This window comes from Castor canadensis, chromosome 17 (assembly GCF_047511655.1).
Source record: "Castor canadensis chromosome 17, mCasCan1.hap1v2, whole genome shotgun sequence".
Lineage (NCBI taxonomy): Eukaryota > Metazoa > Chordata > Mammalia > Rodentia > Castoridae > Castor > Castor canadensis.
This window is the reverse complement of record NC_133402.1, coordinates 17,552,493-17,572,860: the sequence shown is the minus strand read 5'-3', so window position 1 is coordinate 17,572,860 and position 20,368 is coordinate 17,552,493. Positions and strand designations below refer to the sequence as shown.

The window sequence follows — 20,368 nt, the reverse complement described above, 5'->3', positions numbered from 1 at the left end:
TTGAACCCAGACCTCACAGATATTAAGCAAGCACTCGACTATACTTGCGTAATTTTTTAAGTAAATTTTATATTAAGATATATTCATTATGCAGGGGAGATACGTAGTGACGATTCTGATTAGACTTATATTGTATGTTAGTTATGCACTTGCATAATTTTTTAAAGCACTGAGTTAAAGGAACTCACAGAGAATAAAACAGCAACAAAATTATTTTAGGGAAAGAAAACTTTTCTGACATAAAGATGATTCAACAAAATCAAAGGGTACATCCTGCCCCAAGGAAAAAAATGACAAAGTGATCACTACTAAGAATTCTTACAATGAATAAAGAAGACAGGCAGAAAAGGCCCACATTCAATAGAAAAAACACCTAGTTCCAAATCCTCTAGAGCTGCATTCAAAGCCAGAAAGGGGTGCTGTGTCTGCCTATGAAAATAACTTAATCCAAAGTTCTCCTTTGAGTATAAAGGTGACGTTTTCTCAATCTTACAAAAACTCAGGTAATATACTACTCCCCATTTCTTCTCAAAAAAGAATACTGGACAATAAAACCATGCAAATAAGCCAGGCACAGTAGTGAGAACTTGCAGTCCCAGCTACTTGAGAGGCTGAGGCAGGAGGATCACTTGAGCCGTGGAGTCTGAGACCAGCATGGGCAACTCAAGACCCTCTCTTAAACAAACAACTAAAGAAAAATACTGCAAATAAACAGATTAACCAAAATGAACATTAAGGAATGAAGAAGCCATGCAAAAAGGATTAATGCCAGCACTGAATTAAATACAGCATCAAGACTAAACAAAGGTAAGGGCTGGCGGAGTGACTCAAATGATAGAGTACCTGCCTAGTAAGGGGGAGGCCCTGAGTTCAAATCCCAGTACCAGCTAGGCACTGGTGGCTCACACCTGTAATCCTAGCTACTTGGGAGGCTGAGACCAGGAGAATCACATTCAAAAAAATTTTGCCCAAGCAAAAAAAAATTAGTGATACCCCCATCTCAATGAATAGCTGGGTACATCTGTTATTCCAGAGACAGCAGGAATGCAAAATAGGAGGATCACAGTTCAGGGTGGCCTAGGCAAAAAGCAAGAACCTATCTCCAAAATAACCGGAGCAAAAAAAAGAGTTGGGGAATAGTTCGAGTGCTAGAGTGCCTGCTTTGTAAGCGCGAGGCCCTGAGTTTAAACCCCAGTACCAAAAGAAGGAAAAGAAAAAAATTACTATCTCTTGTAGAAAAAGCACCTCAAGGTCAACAATCCCTTCAATTTAATATCTTCTGCTAAATTCAAGTAAAACTAAAATTTAATGTTTTTCTTAAATATAAAAGTTTACGTTATGATGCCACCGTCTTCTTATCTGCATCTGTGAATAGAGAAATGTGTACAATAATCAGCAAACATTATTTCATGCTATTTCTATGTAGTGGACGATGGGGAAATAGTTTACATTTTGCTCTGTACTTTACAGTAGCAGGTGTGAAATGTGTGAGCCCCAGAACTTCTTTACTCTGAGGATCCCAAAGAGCTTTTGCTTCTGCAGGTTATTTCCACTGATATCTGCCATTAGAAATTAAATGCATGAAATGCTCAAATACTTACCCCACCTAAAAACAAACATGTTAGCTAAATAGCATTCCTTTTAATGAAAAAAATCCCTGTTTTACTCCACAAAATTAGACTAGCACTGTTTTGGAAATCTCTTTAACATCTGGTTTCAAAGAAGATAGTTGGATTCTCTCATCTGCTTCCTAGATTCGATCTGTTGCCATGTGAATTAAAGATGCATGAAAAAAATTCAGTTTCATGTGGAAATTGAAAAAGAAAGATTTTTAGATATCTTTTCGAATAACCAGTTATTAACTAATATGTTAAAATTTCTCACAATGTTAACTGCAATGTGAATCTGAATGAGCTATTTTATTCTGTTCACTGGTGAGAAAATGGGACTAAAAGTAACAATATCTTAGAATTTTTATGAATACACATCTAACCTTTGGGACTCCAGAGGAGTGTAAGGGGACTTCCCAGGGCCCCAAACCTATTGAGAACTGCTACTTTATACTAATGTTGGGTAAATATAAACAAGTCCATTAATTTTTCTCAGTCTCAGTCTCCTTGGCCTAAACGGAGGATTTTATTTTATTAACAGGGTATGATTTCCTTATTAAAAGTAGACTTAAAGTCAGGCAGTGGTTGTGCACAGCCATAATCCTAGCACTTGAGAGGTTGAGGTAGGAGGATCTGGAGTTTGAGTCCAGTCTGGGCTACACAGAGACCCTGTCTCAAGAAATGAAATAGGGCTAGTGGAATGTCTCAAGAGTTCAAACTCCAGTACCTTTAAAAAAAAACCACCTGTAATCTCAGCTACTTTGGAGGCAGAGACAGGGTAGTGGTTCCAGGTGGGACCAAGCAAAAACCAAGAGACCAGATCTGAAAAGTGAGCTTTTAGTTTAGGACTGGGGTATGCTCAAATGGGAGAGTATACCCTGAGTTCAATCTCCTGTACTGTTGTCCCCCACAAAAAAAAAAAAAAAAAAGCCACCTACCACTTATGTTTTTATTTGCTTGGCCTTGAACTGAAAGTACTGAAAGCTTCATGTGCACATTCTTACGTTCTCATTAAATGCAACTGCTCATTTTAACATCTCTAAGGCAGGAATTAATGTAAAAACAACATGCGCACTCCATAACCGAAACATACGCAGGACAAAGACAACAGAATTACACAAAGGATCATGTTTAGGTGGGAAGAATGAGCCATTATCTTTTCATTCTCTCAAAAACAAAACCTTTTAACATTGTTTTTCAGTAGAGATTATTTACACACTGGGCACAGTGCTGCACCCATAGTCCAGAAGGATGAAGTAGGAGGATTGCTTGGGCCTAGGAGTTGCCCCACCCCACACCTTAAAAAGGGCTGGGGGAGAGAACACGGATTTTATACAACGTAACTGCTTCAAGGTATTTTAGTAGATTATGAGGGTTTTTAAAAAATTATATTGTAATCAATGTGGTTAAAATTACCGAGAAACAGGGATAATGCTTCATGGTGCAGCATTTCCAACACTATGTGAGAAGGCACCCTGATCATAAAACTGTGACTGTAAAGGCCATGCCCTCGCAGCAGTGCACACCCACCCATCCCAAAGAGGTATGTGGGGGCTAGGTGTGGTGGCCACAACTATAATCCCACACTGGAGAGGCTGAAGCAGGAGGATCAAGTTAAGAGGTCAACCTGGAGTACATAGCCATAGACTCTGACTCAAAAAAAGTAGTATATGGACAAGTCTGGTGCATTCACTGACTTGGAAGAAACCGCAGTGGCTGTCACACTTGTGACAGGCTTTCATGCAAAGATCCCCTTTGGCTTTTTGTTTTTTAACTTTCTGAGATTTCCTATGTTTTCTATTCAGTCTGCATTTACTCCCTCAGGGTTTCTCAACCTCAGCACTATAGAAAAATGTGGGACTGGATGAACCCTCAGCGTCCTCTGCACTGAGTCTGATCAGCAGCATCCCTGGCATCCACTTACCAATGCCAAACAGCTCTTGCACAGCAAAACACCCCAGTTGAGAACCGTTGTCTAACTGAAACCTCAATTCAGTGAAATGAGGGGAAAGTACCCAAGCAGGCCTTCAGGGAGGAGATACGAACACAGGCATTGTACTGTGACTGGCACTCCCAAACCTCATCTTTCTACGTGTAGCTGTGAGATATATGAAAAGGTATCACAGGTACGCAACTGGAAAAGAGTTTGGGAAGTAGCACAGTGCATATTGTCTCAATTCTTTCCCTCTTTTCCCCTTCAGTATATGTATGGCTCTGGATGTGACCACACACCATGTGGATCAGAAAGACACAGCCCCTAAGTTTTCACTACAGAACAATCAAAGCCAACTTCAGCATCTACCTAATTTCATTTTGTACTTTTTTTTCCCATAAGACCAAGCAAGAAGTACAGATGAGAGGAGACTGAGACAAAGGCTACAACAACAGGGAGGGGCAGCTGGGACCAGGGACTCTGCCAGACTGTGTGCCCAGACTTGGGGTGGTGGATTTCTACTTCCCCACTGACTGTGGGACCTCTGGCAAGCTGCCCTCCAGAGTTCCCGTTTTCTTGCCTGTAAAGGAGAGAGGAAATCATCAGGTGCTCTGCAGCAGGCCTACAGTCTACTGAAGCTGTGACCACCATGCAGCAGGGTTAGGAGATTAGACAAGTTGGGTAACTATTCTGAGAAACAACCCACACACACACCCCCCTCAAACCTTTTCTACATCCAGACTGTGTGTTCAGGTTGTTGCAAGGACCAGTTTGCAGAGTTGCAGACTTTGTTTGAATATGAGCAGATAGAAAACTATACCACAAACAAATGTATAGGCAGAGACAAGGCATGTAAGGAAACTCTCCAAACGCTGATCAGAGCGAGTTACCCAGGAATTCAAGAGGGGTGGGGGGCACTGACCAGGAACTATTGTGGGGTACGCTCAGGAATTAGTTTGGCTTATTCACTGAGCCCTAAGCTTTCTCAGAATAATTTTCCTCTACAAAACTGAGCTTATGGGGTCAAGAAAATCTCTTGAAAGTTTAACTTAATTGTGTTGTAAGTGCACAAAGATGAGTGAGCAAAAGCAGCAAAATAAATGCTGATTGGATCATCTGCACTGCCCAAATAATGGAGCAACATCCGCTGACTTCACTCACAAGTATCATAAAGAAAAAAAAAACATAACAAATGAACACGCAGTTCTTTTTAAAGGGGAAGTACACCAACTTAAGCGTTTACTTACTTCTTAGGTGCCCTACCCTCCCAAAGCCTCAATTTTTTTAGGTTTTTCTCAACTACTAAAATTCAAGACTTCAGAACATGTGCGTGTCTAAAAAGTACCACTCATGAAGAAACACATGCTTAGGTTCTGTTAAACAGGAATGTCAGGTTATCACCTAACCTCATGAAAACTTAGGCAACACATAAAAGCAGTAAACACACATTTTTGATTAAGTATGATCTAATATTCCCTAGCCTGGCCCCAAGGAAAACAAAATCTACCGAAGTACAAATGGAGTTAGATCAGAAGAAACCTGAGAAAGTCAACTACAACACTTGGCTATTGGCACTGGAAAATGATCTCAGAAAAACAAGTGTGTCTGACCACAGCGAACTGCTGCAAAGCTCACTGCCCACTAAGCTGGTACTCCACCATGCAGAGACAAACCTAACACAAAAGAGCCCATCTTGGCAAACCATTCTTAAGTGAAACACAAATTTAAAGACTAGGCAAACTGTGGGATACTGCATATGACTATCCAATCACAAAATCAAATGTCTACATCATTTGCCAATTTTTTTAACCATTCAAATACTGCAAAATATAAATCGGTGACACCTCAAATACTCACCTTAGGAATGATGTGTTTGCCACCAGGTACAAATAAAGTTCAAATTTCTGGGTGTTTTAAATATACTCCCTAATTCTGGAATAGTTTTTAATCTAAGTAGTATGGTAAATAAGTGTCTAGCAGTCTTTAATCCTAGTATGATAAACTGCATTTGAGATTATTCATGTACTATGAGCAGTCCTCAAAACTCATGGCATATTTCCAATTCTATAGAACTCTGAAAGAATTTCACCTTCCAAATACAACAGACTACATGAACCGGCTTGGGCTTAGAGATGCTGATTTCAACAGCCCATTTCCTTGGAGAAGTGTGGAAACAGTTCTCATTAGTCACATCAACCTTTACAGGAGGATGATACATGTGCCAATTCACAGGATGTACTCTACTTGGAAAGCATCTGTGATCATCTAGCGTAAACAGAAGCATTTAGAAACTAAAAGTTCCTGCTCAGACACAATTTCCTCTTTCCATCCAGTCTTGAGTCAATGACTCTAGAAATAGGTGTTTACTTAGATGAGTTCTGAAACAGGTTATTACTAGAACTATGCTTTATGAGATTATTCTTAACATTCTTTTTTGTTCGGTACTGGGGTTTGAACTCAGGGCCTCATGCTTGCTAGGCAGGCACTCTACCACGTGAGCCGCTCTACCAGCCCAACATTCTTAATTATTTACATTAATGGTGTAAATTCAATGCTGATTACTACACACTGGTCCCCAATGTACCCTGGACAACATGGGAACCCAGTACAGTGGGGAAAACAGTGTCTCCAACCCTACATCCTGTTCTTCAAGCCACTGGCACCTCCTGTGACCCTGCAGAGTGGCAAAGTAGATCTGTCAAGTCCCCAGCTCATACAAATGTTGGCACAAGCAACACAGCAGGAAATCTGAGAAAAACAAAGAGGCCACAAACTAGAAGGGTCAGTCATTATAAACTGACAGGGATGGAGGTGGATGGCACAAGATCAAAGATGACATCTCCATGATGGGCAATGAAGCAGCAAAATGTGCTATTCAAAATATTATTAGAAAATCTAAGTATTTAAGAAAAAGTAGTAAAAAGCTAGCTATTCAGAAAACATGAGCAAAAAAAAGGACAGAACAGATTAGGGAAGATTCAGCATCTATATGGAGGTATCTGAGCCACTGCTATGCCCTGCAGACACCCCCCAATTGCATTTAGCTAGGAATGCCATAGATGGCGGCAGACCATACCACTTTCTCCTGAGGTCGGGGATGGCGGTGGGGTGGCAGCAGTAACAGTGTGTTTGTCCCAGACAGTTTCCAAGATACCTACCAAGAAAGAAGAAACAAGTTCGAGAGAAATATAAAGTCTATCATATATAAAAGCCAAATTTTAAAAAATGATTTGCTGATGACTTTGATTCCACATGAGAATTTAAGCACCCTTCCTCACCTGCATATCTCCTGGCATAGCTAATGGCTATGCCCATCTACTTCACTTGCTGCTGCAGAGTCCTATCCCTACTCGGGACCTCTACTACTTCAACCTCCACCTTGCCATGTGGCTTCTCCCCACTATTTCCTCCAACATTGCTCTTTGCCAAAGTCACCTGGTTGTTATGTCCACTCAGGGCCCACTTTAATCCTTATACTCTGTGGCCAGTCCACTGTTCTGGGTCACTGTCCAAACTTCCCTGAGCCCATGGGGCTGCTTTTCTCTGGTTTCTTAAGCATGATTCCACTCCTTTCGCCCCTACCACCACCTGTGCCCATCCACCCTTCCCTTCGCTGACCCTCTCATTTCACCCTCTCTGCCGGAGCAACTCACCCTCTGCCACAGCTTCAGCCAGACATCCTGAAACCTCTCAACTTTCACTCTCTCTAGGACCAAACTCATTCTGACTACACTCCAGGTCTGCCTCACATGACAGGCATTCATTCACAGGCCTGCGCATCTAGCTGCTCCCTGGACCAGGGAGCCCAGACTCAGCCTTCTTCCCCACAGACCTACCAGTGACCTTGTCATGTTCTTCACCAGATAAATAGCACCACCCCTCAAGTTTTGGCGCCTGGCCTCACCTGTCCCAACCTCCAGGCCACCCCCAACACAAGGCTTCATCATGCCAAACCTGTGCCTTCAATGTGCTTCCTTCCTTTTCAATCTCTGCCCTGCTCTCCTCCTCCAAATCCCAACTGACCTGTCCCATGACCACCTGCTACCTGTCTGTCCCTCCCAACAGTGGTCACCTCCTCTAGGAAGTCTCTCTGCCTACCTACGTTTGCCTGCATATGAAACTCTCATCTAGAGTAGTTTTTTAAAATGTCATTTTATTTTATTTGGCAGTATAGGGCCTTAAGCAAGCACTTTACCATAAGCCACAACCCCAGCCCTCTAGTGTAACTCTTAACTGCTATTTTTTAGCTGTCTCCCTCAGGAATGTGTAAATTCTTGATGATGGAACTATTTTATTCCTCCTGTGCTTCTGCAGAGCCTGGCACATCAGATGATCATAGGAGCTTGTGAAAATTTTTTATCCCCCAAATAGTTAATATTGAAACATGGATAACTCTTAAAAACATGATGTTAGTGAAAGAAACCAGACACATTAGATGACTCCATTTAATGAAATGTCCAGAATAGCAAATCCACAAACAGAAGGTAGATTAGTGAACCCCAGGGATTGGAGGGACAGCAGAATGGAGAGTGACCTCTACTGGGCACAGGGTTTCTTTCTGGGATGATACAAATGTTCTGGAATTAGACAGTGGTGATGTGATGGCCACCCAACTTGTGGGTATACTTAAAAACCACTGAATTGTTGCATTTCAAAATGGTGAATTTTATGGCATGTAAATTACATCTCAATTCTTAGAATATTTTAAATGCTGGCAGGTACAGGACATAGAAGCGTAAGACATGCTCACTATGATGTAACACCTAATTGGGTATTAATATTAATGGCGTGTCTTGAATGAATAAATGTTCTGAGGTTCAGCCTGGGATTTAAGGAAGGGTGAGGGTGACAAATTCACCTTCAGTCAATCATTCTTTCAACCAAATTTAAGTGTCCACCACATGCCAAGCACTATGGTAGATGTACAAAAGAAAGCTCCCAGAGGTCCAAGAAGCAATCTAGGTGGAGCAGCTGGAATTAAAAACACTCTTTCTCACTCCAACCCCTTCCAACAGCAGGCCTGAGCTCCTGGCACCTCAAGGGCTTGGCCTGGTGGCCAGGTACTGTACACACAGCCCTGCCAAGCAGGCCCCACCAGCAGTGCCACCACAGTACTGCCCCTGGGGACACTCCATCTACCCCAGGCCTCATGGGTGGTGTGCTTCCTGTTCATTCTTACTCTTTACACATTGTCATAAGGCTCTAATTAAGGAGATGCTATGAAATGCCCCATATAACTACAACCTAGGTACAGATGCCAATTCCACACCTTGTCACATCTCCTTACACAGAATGGGAATTTTTCACATCAAGCTACTCCTCCAACTTCTCCTGATTTTAAATTCAGATTATCTTCAATGAAGAGCTTGCCATCCACCTACTTAAACTCTAGTGTCAGCATTTTCAATCACATCCCATGACATGGATGGCATCTCATTAATTGTAGTTATAGTGAGGACCAAGTAAGGAAAGATAGGGAGGAAACCAGGTTACAAGTCTATTCTGGAGTCCTACCACGGGCTAGCCAGTGGGTTATGCTATGGCTGCTGGAAAACAGCACTCAACTCCTTCCATTTTTGTGGTGAGTCTCACCAACAGCCAAGAGGCTGAACAAGCTCTGGGCACAAATTGCTCACCTGTCAGGAGCCCAAGCACGGTCTGCACCTGGTCCAGCAGCAGCTTCCGCAACTCCTCCTTCCGAGCCACACTGAGGTCCTCACGGGGACAAGCTAGCTCTTCTGAAGTCGTCTTCAACATGATCAGCCCAAGGGGGGTTGTCACAGGGGACTGAATCAACTGACAGGAAAAAGCAAGCTCTAAGCAGTGTCAGACTAAGAGGTACAAAGAAGACTTAGTAGCATTAAATATGTGAAGTACCTTTATGTGTTTAACTTTATGTGAACAGACTACATAAGTCAATGTTTCAGAAAAATGTCTGAAAAGTCATTTATGTAGCTTTACCTTACTAACCATTCAAAACATATTCCTCAACTTTTTTAACAACAAAATTCTAGGGCTGGGGGGCATGGCTCTAGTGGTAGAATGACTGCCTACCACATACATGGCCCTGTGTTCAAACCCCCAGTACCACAAAAAATTAATATAACTACATAAATATTTTCTAATACCATTAACTTAAAAACAGCTAGAAAATAATGTTCTTTTATATCTAAAATGACAATTACTATGCAAGTCCAGATTCTCAACAGTTTTGGTTACGTTGCCTCAGTAACCAAGTTTTACACATACACCACACACAAGACAGGCTGGGGGGAGGATCACATTGAATTTCTGTTGAGGACAAACTACACATATCCTGGTGATCTCAAATTATAATGGAGATGAAAATTCCTATCACCTTGTATTTCTGCTGTACCTTTTCCATGGTAAGATATATTTAATATACACAAATATTTACCACTGAGTCCCAGCTGCCCACCATACCCAGTAGAGTACCATGAGGTACAGGTTTGTAGCCAAGGTGTGTATTAGGCTCTACCATCCAGGGGTGTGTAAATACTCTCTGATGTTCACCTAACAATGCACTTTTCATAATATGCTCCATTGTCAAGGGACATATGACTGTACGTATGTTAGGGGTACACATATTTTATATAGTAGTGATTAGCGTATATATACATATAGATAGATAGATCAGTTTGTGGTATCTTTTCAACATTCAGGTTGCTAAGTCAACTTTTACAATTCTAGATTTTAGATGTATAACTCTACATGCTTCAAGAAAATTCAAGATTAAATATGGCAGAGCTGGGGACATGGCTCAAGTGGAGGAGCACTTGCCTAGCAAGCACAAAGCCCTGAGTTCAAACTCCAGTACCACCAAAAAAAAAAAAAAAGATTAAATAGATTAAATGTGACACAGCAGCAACACACATATGTCATTAAACTGCTACTACTCAGGGTGAAGAGGGGAAATTTTTAAAAAATAAACTACTTATACTACAGTTATGTTTTTACAAATACCTACGTAGCAAATTAAACTGCTTCTTCTAGGACTTGTAATAGTCTCTCTAGCATAAGTACATAAGAAACAGAAAAAAAAAGTTACCCTTTCAATAGCCTGATACTACTTACATCTTATCATTTTCATGGAATTCACAATATTATTATTATGTTTTGTTTTTTGGTTCCAAAAATAATGAAAGTGAGTTGCCACTGAAGGTCTCTGCTGAGTTACATGCCACAATCTACTGAAAAGCAATTTAAAGAGCATTTCCCCTTTTCATAATTAACTTTAAATGTAGTTCAGGGCTGGCACAAGTGGTAGAGCGCCTGCCTCACAAGTGTACTCAATCTACTGCCAAAAAAAAAAAAAAATGTAGTTCATACCCTGATATAAATGTTTGTCACTTAAGTGACAAAAGCTTTGCTAAGGGGCTGGTGGAGTAGCTCAACCAGTAGAGCATCTGCCTAGCAAGCATGAGACCCTCAGTTCAATCCAGCTTTATAAACTTTGGGGAAGAAGACACACAGGAACTGCATCCATACAAACCAGATATTCTTCACTTCAAGAAATTCCTTTTACTAGAAAATAACTCCCCCATCACAGACCAAGGAAAAGCTCATCTCCCAAAAAGAAAGGAAAGCAATGAGCAGTGAGAAATTAGGAATAATTCAGTGGCCCTCAGAAGCAGCACTATGCAATGGACAGGGTGGTAAAAATGTTCTCCAAAAACTGGGCATGAGTGCTCACACCTGTAATCCTAGCTACTTGGGAAGTGGAGGTCTGGAGGATCCAGGGTCGAGGACAGTCCCCACCTCAACCATTGAAAACTTGGCATGATGGCATGCCCGTCATCCCAGCTACATGGGAAGTGTAAATAGGAAGGTCTTAGTCCAGGTCAGCTTGAGCATAAAAGTAAGAACCTACTTGAAAAACACCTGAAGTAAAAAGGCCTGGGGGCATAGTTCATGTAGTAGAGGACCTGCCTAGGAAAGCTCAAGGCTCTGAGTTCAAACCTCAATACCATAAAAAGGCCCTCTATAACTACCAGCTTTTGCCAGGTACAATGGTGTACGTTTGTAATCCCAGCAGAAGAAGGAGCATCACAAGTTCCATGCTAGCTTGGGCTACATGGCAAGACTGTCTCAAAAAGAAGAAAAAATCCCAGCTCTCTTGATGCTAAAACTTTAAGAACATCTTCCACAATTTTTCTCCTTATTTTCTACAAAACTGAAGTATTTCTAACACTAACTTAAATTGAAATAATGCACTAGAAGAGGAATAGGAGCCCCACCCCCACTCAGTCTCATTCCATAATAAAGCAGAACTGACCCTCCATAGCCTCTCTGTCATTTGCAGAACTCTGGGTCATCAACTGTATTCTAAAAGTGTCCCTCTTCCCTCTTTCATTCTGTCCTTTCTCCTCTACCTCTTCTGTCTCTATTTGCCCCTAATCCCTCATTCTTACTCTCTCAACTGTGAATGACCCATACTGACAAATACTCCATGTAGAAATCCTCACTTTCTATAGGTATGAAATACTTCTGGGCTCCCCAGAGGAAATTCCTCCTACAGTATGGACAGTATATCTTAAAGTGGTCCCTTCTCTCATCACTTAGTGGAAGGAGAGAAGGTCAGCAAGAAATCAGATGAAAAAGAAAAGTCATTCTTCCTGACAGCTTTGGTTTTTGTGGCTGTTCTCATCACGTTTTTATTGAAATGATACTTCTCTTTACCATCTTCCCTTTTACAATTAAGGTTCTACCACAGGTAATCTCTGCAGCTAATTTCAATACACAGTATCTTTAGGTTGAAAAACACATTCAGGCTTCTAGTGAACTTCTGAAAAGGTTCATCAGTTTTTATTAGACACCTAATCAGAGAAGAAGCAGTAACTCCTAGACTTTTGGTCTTAATTATCTGAGCCCACACACAATGTCACCAAAGGTTTGGCTCAGCAGATTTCAGGAACCTGAAAAACAGATTCTGGAAAGGTGCCATGTGTGTGCTGATGTGTAGAGTTGAGAGTGGGAGAAAACTGAAGTAAGTTTCTACTTCAACTACTTCCTTCTCCAGTGCTTTAGAAAGGACACAGCCAACTCACAGGGCGTTAAGTTGCTTCTGGGGCCCTGAATCAACTCATCTACACAGGGTATGGTGGCCACCACAGTTACAGCATAACCTGCAGATATTCCTAACTGTCACAGAGCTTTTTAAAAATACAAAATAACAGAGCTGGACATGGTGGTTCAAGACAGTAATCCTAGCTACTTGGGAGGAAGAGATGGGGAGAATCAAGATTCAAGGCCAGCCCAGGCAAAAATATTCATGACACACCCATTTCAATCAGTGGCTGGATGTGGTATTGTATGCCTATCATTCCTGCTACAAGGAGAAGTATAAATAGGAGGATCACAATCCAAGCCAGCCAGGCAGAAAGTGAGACCCCATGTCAAAATAATAACCAATGCAAAAAGTGGTAAGAGTGCCTGCCTAGCAACACAAGGCCCTAAGTACCACCAAAAAAAAAAAAAAAAAGACAATGAAGACAAAATTATGCACTCCAGACTGCAAACAGACCAGGATGGACTTGAGACTAAAAAAAGATTAGATGGTTTACTCAAAGGTTGGTGTGATGGTGAATTTTATTTCAAAACAAGTTCAGTCTTGCTTAGCACCTGAAGAAAAGGTTTCCTTTCTCATTAGTCTATGGAATGTAAGCAGTGACCAGCTGGTGTGGGTAAGTGGGAAATGACACACTGGAAAGAATTACAGACATTCAGCCTAACCCTGTCACTTCACAAGGAAGTGGGCAGACTTGCTAAACTCAAAGATATTTTGACACACAGGTGGATGCAGAACTCAGCCTTGGGCCTCCCAGTCTAGGCCCTTGCCATAGTGTAGAGGGTTCAAAGTTGGGAAAGCTTCAGAAGGTCACAGAGCCATTTGTGAACAAATGCAAAGGGGCAAGTGGTAGAGACGGAGGTAGACTACAAGCCTTTTTAACCCTCTATAAGAGCTTCAGCTGCAAGTGCTCTTCCCAATTCTTATTTCTTATAAACAGACTTCAAAAGCAGATAGGAGATGCTCTGTGCTTCGCCAGGAAGGAAACATGCTCCTCTCACCTGCTACAGCAGGACTCTGGCTCTCCACCTCCCACTCCCTGGCTGCCTCTCCCAGAACACTACTGACAGACACAACTGAACTCACTTAGCCTAACCTGTCCTGACCTGTCCATCTCATCTCAAACAGCCATCCTCAACTTGGAGTGAGGGCCAGAGTCTGTAAGAGAGAGAGAGAGAGCCAGGACAGCCTCTGGCCTCATGACACACCATTCCAGCTTACTGGCCTCTTCACCATTCCTCAGGTTCTTTGCACTTGCTGTTTCCTCGCCCACAACACTGTTCCCCTAGACACCCGCACGGCTCACTCCATAGCTCCTCCTCTCAGGTTTCTGCTCAAATGTCTGTTCCCCAGAAAAGCCACCCACCAGCATGCCATCTACACACCTCACTGTCTCTTGCCTTACCTGGAGTTAGTTTTCGTGATAATACGTGTAACATCTCAAAGTGTTTTCCATTTCTTTTCTTATTGTTTCCTATTGTTTACTGGTGCCTCACCTGGAGATTATAAACTCCACAAGGGCAGGTACTTTGCATGGTAGTCCTCCCTTACCCAGCTTCACTTTCTGAGGTTTCAATAACCCATAATCAACCATGGTCTGAAAACGTTAAAGGGAAAACTCCAGAAATAAACTACTCAGAAGTTTTAAATTACATGCCATTCTGAGTAGCCTCATAAAATCTCATGGTATCTTGTAACAATCTGCTCTGGTGCGAATCAACCCTTTGTCCAATTTGTGCTGGCTGTACACGCTACCCACCCATGTCAAAGAGTCACCATCTGCACTATCAGATCACAGTCCCAGAACTGCAGTGGCCAAGTTCAAGTAGCCCTTATTTTACTTACTACAAGCTTAAAACACAAGAGCTGCCATGCTAGCCACTCCTATGTGCCCCAGAGAGGCCATCAAGTGCTTCCTTGAAGGGACAACACGGAATACAGGAAGGCACTCAGGAAGAGAGTGGGCCCATATTCACTTAACTCTCCTTGTAGAGACTGTCATAATCATTCCTTATAGTTAGTTATTGTTGGTGATCTATACAGCACCTGGGTTATAAATTAAACTTTATCATAGGTATGTATTACACAGTAAGCACAGGGTTCAGGACCATGAGTGACTCCAGAGTGTGGCTTGGTATGTGTCCAAGGTGAGGACACAGCTGGTATTCAACAATTTACTGAATAAATGCATTAATCTCCTTTGCAGAATCAATCTGATGAGTCTCCAGATAAATGAATCATTATGTAAAGCAAAACTCAGTTTTGTTTTACAAACTGTGCCACTTTGACAGGCAAACTGAGAGAAGCAATAGGGCGGCTTAATGTTTTTAAATTGCTGCGTCATCAAATGGTCTGTAGGAACAGCAGGCAAAACATTAGAAAATTATATTGTTCTGGAAAACCCTAACCTAACCCTAACTATAGCCACTTTTTCAAAGAATGTCACTTCTCTAAACTGTACATAACATCCATTTCCTATTCACCCACCACCTCAGCAACATGGAAAAATGTTCCAGCCTTGCTCATAGGACTCAAGTGGGCAATAGCACCCGCCTAGGCCTGGAGGCCCACCTATTCTCAATAGCTTCTAATCCTGACCCAGAGTCAGGCCTCCTCCTACGCCCAGATGCACATTTCCTATGTCCCACTAGACAGCACACAGAAGGAACACATAAATCCTAAATGCCTTCTTAGGCTGGTGGAGTGACTCAAGCAGTAAGAGCAACTGCCTAGCAAGCAGGCCCTGAGTTCAAACTCCAGCACTGCCAAAAAATAAATAAAAAAATAATAAAAACTACTAGTGCCTGCCTAGTAAGCATGAAGCCCTGAGTTCAAACCCCAGTACCACCAAAAAAAAAAAAAAAAAAAAAAAACACACTATGTTAAATGCCTTCTTGCCAAATTGAATTCACAATCCACCTTCTGCCCAAAACTATGTCCTATGTCCTTTCCTTAGTCCTTGGCCTGGAAAATATATCTAAGCCAGAAACCTGGAAGTCACTTGAGGTTCGTCCCTTCCCTCACCACTACCAACTAGTCAATGACTAAAGCCTCCTGCCCTGTCCCCCAGATGCCTCACCTCCATCTACCAGATCAGGGTTCTTCTGCTTGGCTCAGATCTGCCTCATCTTTCCAGGACTTCCTAACAGGACATGAGCTAGAGTCATCATTCCATCATGAAAGTGTGACCATGTTTTTGGCCCTCAAAACTTATCATTTGGTCCCAAGAAAGGACTATGAATCATACATCAAAACCTCCCTGCCCGCCCATCAACACAGCCTCTCAATCAAGGACCTCACACCTCACCCCAGCACCACTGAGCCTTGCTGCAACAGTGCTGCACTATGCATACTATTCCACTTCAGAAAGTCACCTAGTGCTGGCTCGCTCATTATAGTTAATACTGCTACCTTCCCACTAAATTCTGAAACTACCAGAGTCCTCCATCCTTACTCACGGCACTGGTGCAACACCAACCAGGCTTTCAAAGACTTGCTGAACATAATTTCCCAAGAGGTTAACAAAGCAGCTGGTTTCCTCCCCTTCCTTCTCCACTGCACAAAAAGACAGCATGTCTCAGGAATATAAAGTGAAGTGAATGCAATAACCTATCCTACAATAATCTTGCCGCTGCAGTTTCAAAACACTAATCTCAAAACTCTCCAACACAAAGAAACAATCACTTCTACAAACAAACTATTTACAAGACAGAGTTTTCTCAGGTATATCCTTACCTGTAAGATATTAGTAAAAAAGTCATGGTAGAACATTGGCCAATCTTGACGTCCAATATCAACAATAACTTTGCAGAGTTTATTCCGGATAAAGTAAGGTAAGGTTTTATGGTGAGCCAAAAGAAGTTTGGGCAGGCAGCTGCGTATTTCCATCTTATCCTGAGATGGGACCCCAAGCCACATTTTATTGATCAGATTCTGAAAAACAAATATACATGTTTTAAATTAACAAATCTAGATGCAAAAATGACTGGGTTTCATCCCATGGTTAGCTATAACACCCACCCCACCCACCCCTACAAAAATAATAGTTTGGGGCCTTTGGCAAAAAGAGATATAAAAATATTAACAGCCTTCTGAGACAGTAATCCCATTCCTGGGAAGAGCTGCTAAATAATTTAACATGTAAAAAGTTGTATATGAAAAATCTTTCTATCATGCCAGTCTCTAATAAGCATCAAAAACTAATGACAGAAACAACTGTCGACGGGCACCAGTGGCTCATACCTGTAATCCTAGCTACTCAGGAGGCAGAGATCAGAAGGATTGCATTTTGAAGCTTGCCCAGGCAAATAGTTCATAAGACCCTATCTCGAAAAAACCCTTCACAAAAATAGGACTGGTGGAGTGGCTCAAGGCGAAAAGGCCCTGAGTTCAAAGCCCCAGTACTGCAAAAAAGAGGAAGGAGGGAAGAAGGGAAGGAGGAAAGGAAGAGTGGGAACAACTGTAATGTTTAAAAGTAGGCAAATAAAAACTAGAGGTGTGGCTTAAACAGTAGAATGCCTGCTTTGCAAGCTCAATACCCTAAGTTCAAACCCCAGTTCTACCCCCCCCCAAAAAAAAAAAAAGAGCCTGGGATGTAGTTCAGTGATAGAGCATTTGCCTAGCATATGTGAGGTCCTGAGTTCAATCCCCAGGACCAAAAAAGATAAAGACAAAAAAAAAAAAAAAAAAAAAAGCAAATAAGCCAGGTGCGGTGGTACACAAGTAATTCCTGCATTTAAGAGGCTGGGAAAGGAATACTGTAAGTTCGATGCCAACCTGGGATACATAGCAAAACCCTGTCTCAAAAACACAAAAATAGGTTCATGCATGATCATACACGCCTGTAATCCCAACTACTTGGGAAGGAGCGTTCAGGAGGATCATGGTTTGAGACCCTTCTAGGCAAAAAGTTAATGAGACCCCATCTCAACAAACAAGCCAGGATGGTGGTACGTCTGTAATCCCAACTACGTGGGAGGCACAGGTAGGAGGATTGCGATCTAAAGCCAGCTCTGGGCAGAAAGCATGAGACCCTATCTGGACAATAACTGAAGCAAAAAAAGAGCTGGGGGCATGGCTCAAGTAATAGAGCACCTGCCTACCAAGTGCAAGGCTTTGAGTTCAAACACACATAGCACCAAATAAATAAATAAAGTGACTTATTAGACAGTCGCCCAATTACTTATGAGACTGTACTGCAAAGGTAAGTTGGGGTGCAGAATACAAGATAACATGAGATTATTTAAGTGTACACAGAAGATAAGAATTGGAATAGAGTTAACATAAACGAGTGTTTTTGTGGTTGGGGACACTGGTGTTACTGGTGTCACCACTCCTCCCAAAATGCTTTTCTTCAGTTTAGCTTTCTCTTTTGAAGTGCAGCAGGAAAGGCAGAGGCCCTCGTCACCAAACACAGTCCAGATACTGAACCACAGGGCCGACGCCCACCCGCTCTTTCTGCAGTTGAGAGGAGAACAGAGGCAGTGCCAGGGTGAAGCCCCTGGCTGAGTCTCCTCCGCTTCCCAGTTGTCTGAGGATCACAATTAAGGTCTAGTGCCAATGGCATGGCACTGTGACCACCAATGACTTCAGTGAAGTATAAAATGGCCTGACAACTCACCTCGAAAACTGTCAAACTGTACATCATCACATAGTCATTCCTAGTGCTGGACAGAAAATACAGGCACAATCTCCAGGCTCCTATTTGCTGAGCAAAGTTATTAAGAAGCTCCTCTGTAAAAGTGAGATAGCAACAAAAGAAGACTGTAAAACACATGAAATTAATACAGGACTGAACCATTTATCACTTTTTAAAATTTGCCTCTCCATACAATACAAATGGTATCAAAACCAACCACCAAACCTAGTTGATTCTTTAAGATAGAACAAAAAATCATGCACTATTCTGACTCTGAGGTGGCCATTAAGGCAGACAGTGCTCTCCAATATCTGAAAGCCAGGAACTACTATGGATGCATTGGCAAGCAGAGATGCACTGTTAAAAGTTGTGATTTAGGTAATGTGTGGGGAGCAAATTACAAGAGTATCATTTCACCTTCTTAAAAATGATGGCTAGCTGCTTTCCTCAGACATAAGCTGTATTCTCACCACTCCTCTATGAGAAACTTCAGTAATGTCTACAATGTTCACACAATGACAGCTAGAGAGGCAGAGGAAGAGAAACTAAAAAAAAAAAAAAAAAAAAAAAAAAAAAGCCTCACAAAGACAAGCTCAGAAAAAAATGTAAGAGAATTCAAGTTGGCTAACTCACTTCAATTTGGTCAGTTTTGTTTTAAAATACCAAATACCCTCGCCCCCCGGGTTGTGAGAGTAACAATCATGTCTTGAGAGTTGCCAGGTGCAGCCCTGTCCACACACAGAATCATTAAAAATGGTTTTCCTCCACCGTAGGCAGTGGAGGAAAAATTCGCCAGGCAGCAGGCCATGTCTCTAGACCTAGTGCACTAGCTGTGAAATGTCACGGCTCGCTGTGTTCCCTGCAATTTAGGTTAAATACCACAAGGCAGTCTCTTTAAAAATTCCATAAAAGGAAGATGACAACCAATCCTGATAATTAAGCAAAAGTCTCTATGCATTCCAGAGATGAAAGATGAAGTCAAAGCAAAGAGAGAGGGCTGGTGGAGTGGTTCAAGTGGTAGAGCGCCTGCCTAGCAAGCATGAGGCCTTGAGTTCAAACCCCAGTGCCACAAAAAATAAAAATAAAAAAATGCCGGGAACCGTGGCTGGAACAGAGGCCCTCTGGGGGCCACTATTCACTGAGTCTCATCCCAAGCAGCAAGCCACTGCTCCTCCTGATGCTTCTACTTCCTGTTGAAATCGCCAGACTCATGAGGTCCCACTAAGCACTCTATCAGCATCTTTGGCCCTAGTAAGTAACTGACCCTTGCTTAAGGGTAAGTGGAGCCCTTTCAAGACCAGACCTCATTTCTGCCATCTCAATAGAAAATGCCTTTAGTTTACCCTTTGACCATAGAAAAGAAGCAAAAAGTGTTTCTAGCCCATACACTCAAATAATGCTATCAAGAAAAGCTACAAAGAGAACTGAAAGGAGACAACCTACTGCACAGAACCAGACCTCCAGGTTCTCCTTGGCCCACATTTCAATTAGACATTTGTAGCATCTGGTTATTTAAAGCTATTTTAAAATCAGATTCAAGTGTGAACATGCTATAGAAGGTTCCACTTTTAATTTATAAGCACGCAAGGTGAGCAACATTTGATTTGCAAACCAAAAACTAAGAGAAAAACCAAAAGCATATTACAACCTAAAAAGAAAAAAAAAACAGACTTCAAAGAAATTAGAGCGTGAGACTATAGTATACTAGTTAAGGGAAAGGTACTCCATTTCCTTTGGTAAAGAGATCTTCACTATGGTACTCCAGTGGCCTAATACTAACCAGGGAGTCACGATGGGCCAGTGGCAAGGCAATAAGAGAACCAGAGAAAACAGCAGGGAAGATCTTCTTAGCCAGATGCCTCACCACTGCTTGGGCTCAACTTCCATCAGTGACCTCTTGTCTGTAAATTCTGATGCTCTACAGTGCACATCCTCAAAACAGAAAGACATGTAGGGAGGGGGCAGATCCAAAAAAGACACTGAGTTTAAAATTAAAAGGGATAAGAAGGAGCATCTATCAGGAGATGATGTGATGTTTAAAGGATGGAGTGGATAAAATGGAGCCACGGATCTTCAACAATCTTCCAGAAAAATCTGAA

General features: G+C 42.0%; 1 protein-coding gene across 3 annotated transcripts in view; it reads right to left on the bottom strand.

Moving 5' to 3' along the window:
* Xpo6 (exportin 6) overlaps positions 1-20,368 on the bottom strand; it is a 105,762-nt gene that overhangs the window by 53,116 nt on the left and 32,278 nt on the right. For all 3 annotated transcript variants that reach the window (XM_020159483.2, XM_074059408.1, XM_074059409.1), the window contains 4 exons: positions 18,252-18,364; positions 16,367-16,564; positions 9,180-9,339; positions 6,620-6,697 (listed from right to left, as the gene is read on the bottom strand). In XM_020159483.2, coding sequence (XP_020015072.2) covers positions 6,620-6,697; positions 9,180-9,339; positions 16,367-16,564; positions 18,252-18,364 — 549 coding nt within the window. The remainder of the gene's footprint in view (positions 1-6,619; positions 6,698-9,179; positions 9,340-16,366; positions 16,565-18,251; positions 18,365-20,368) is intronic.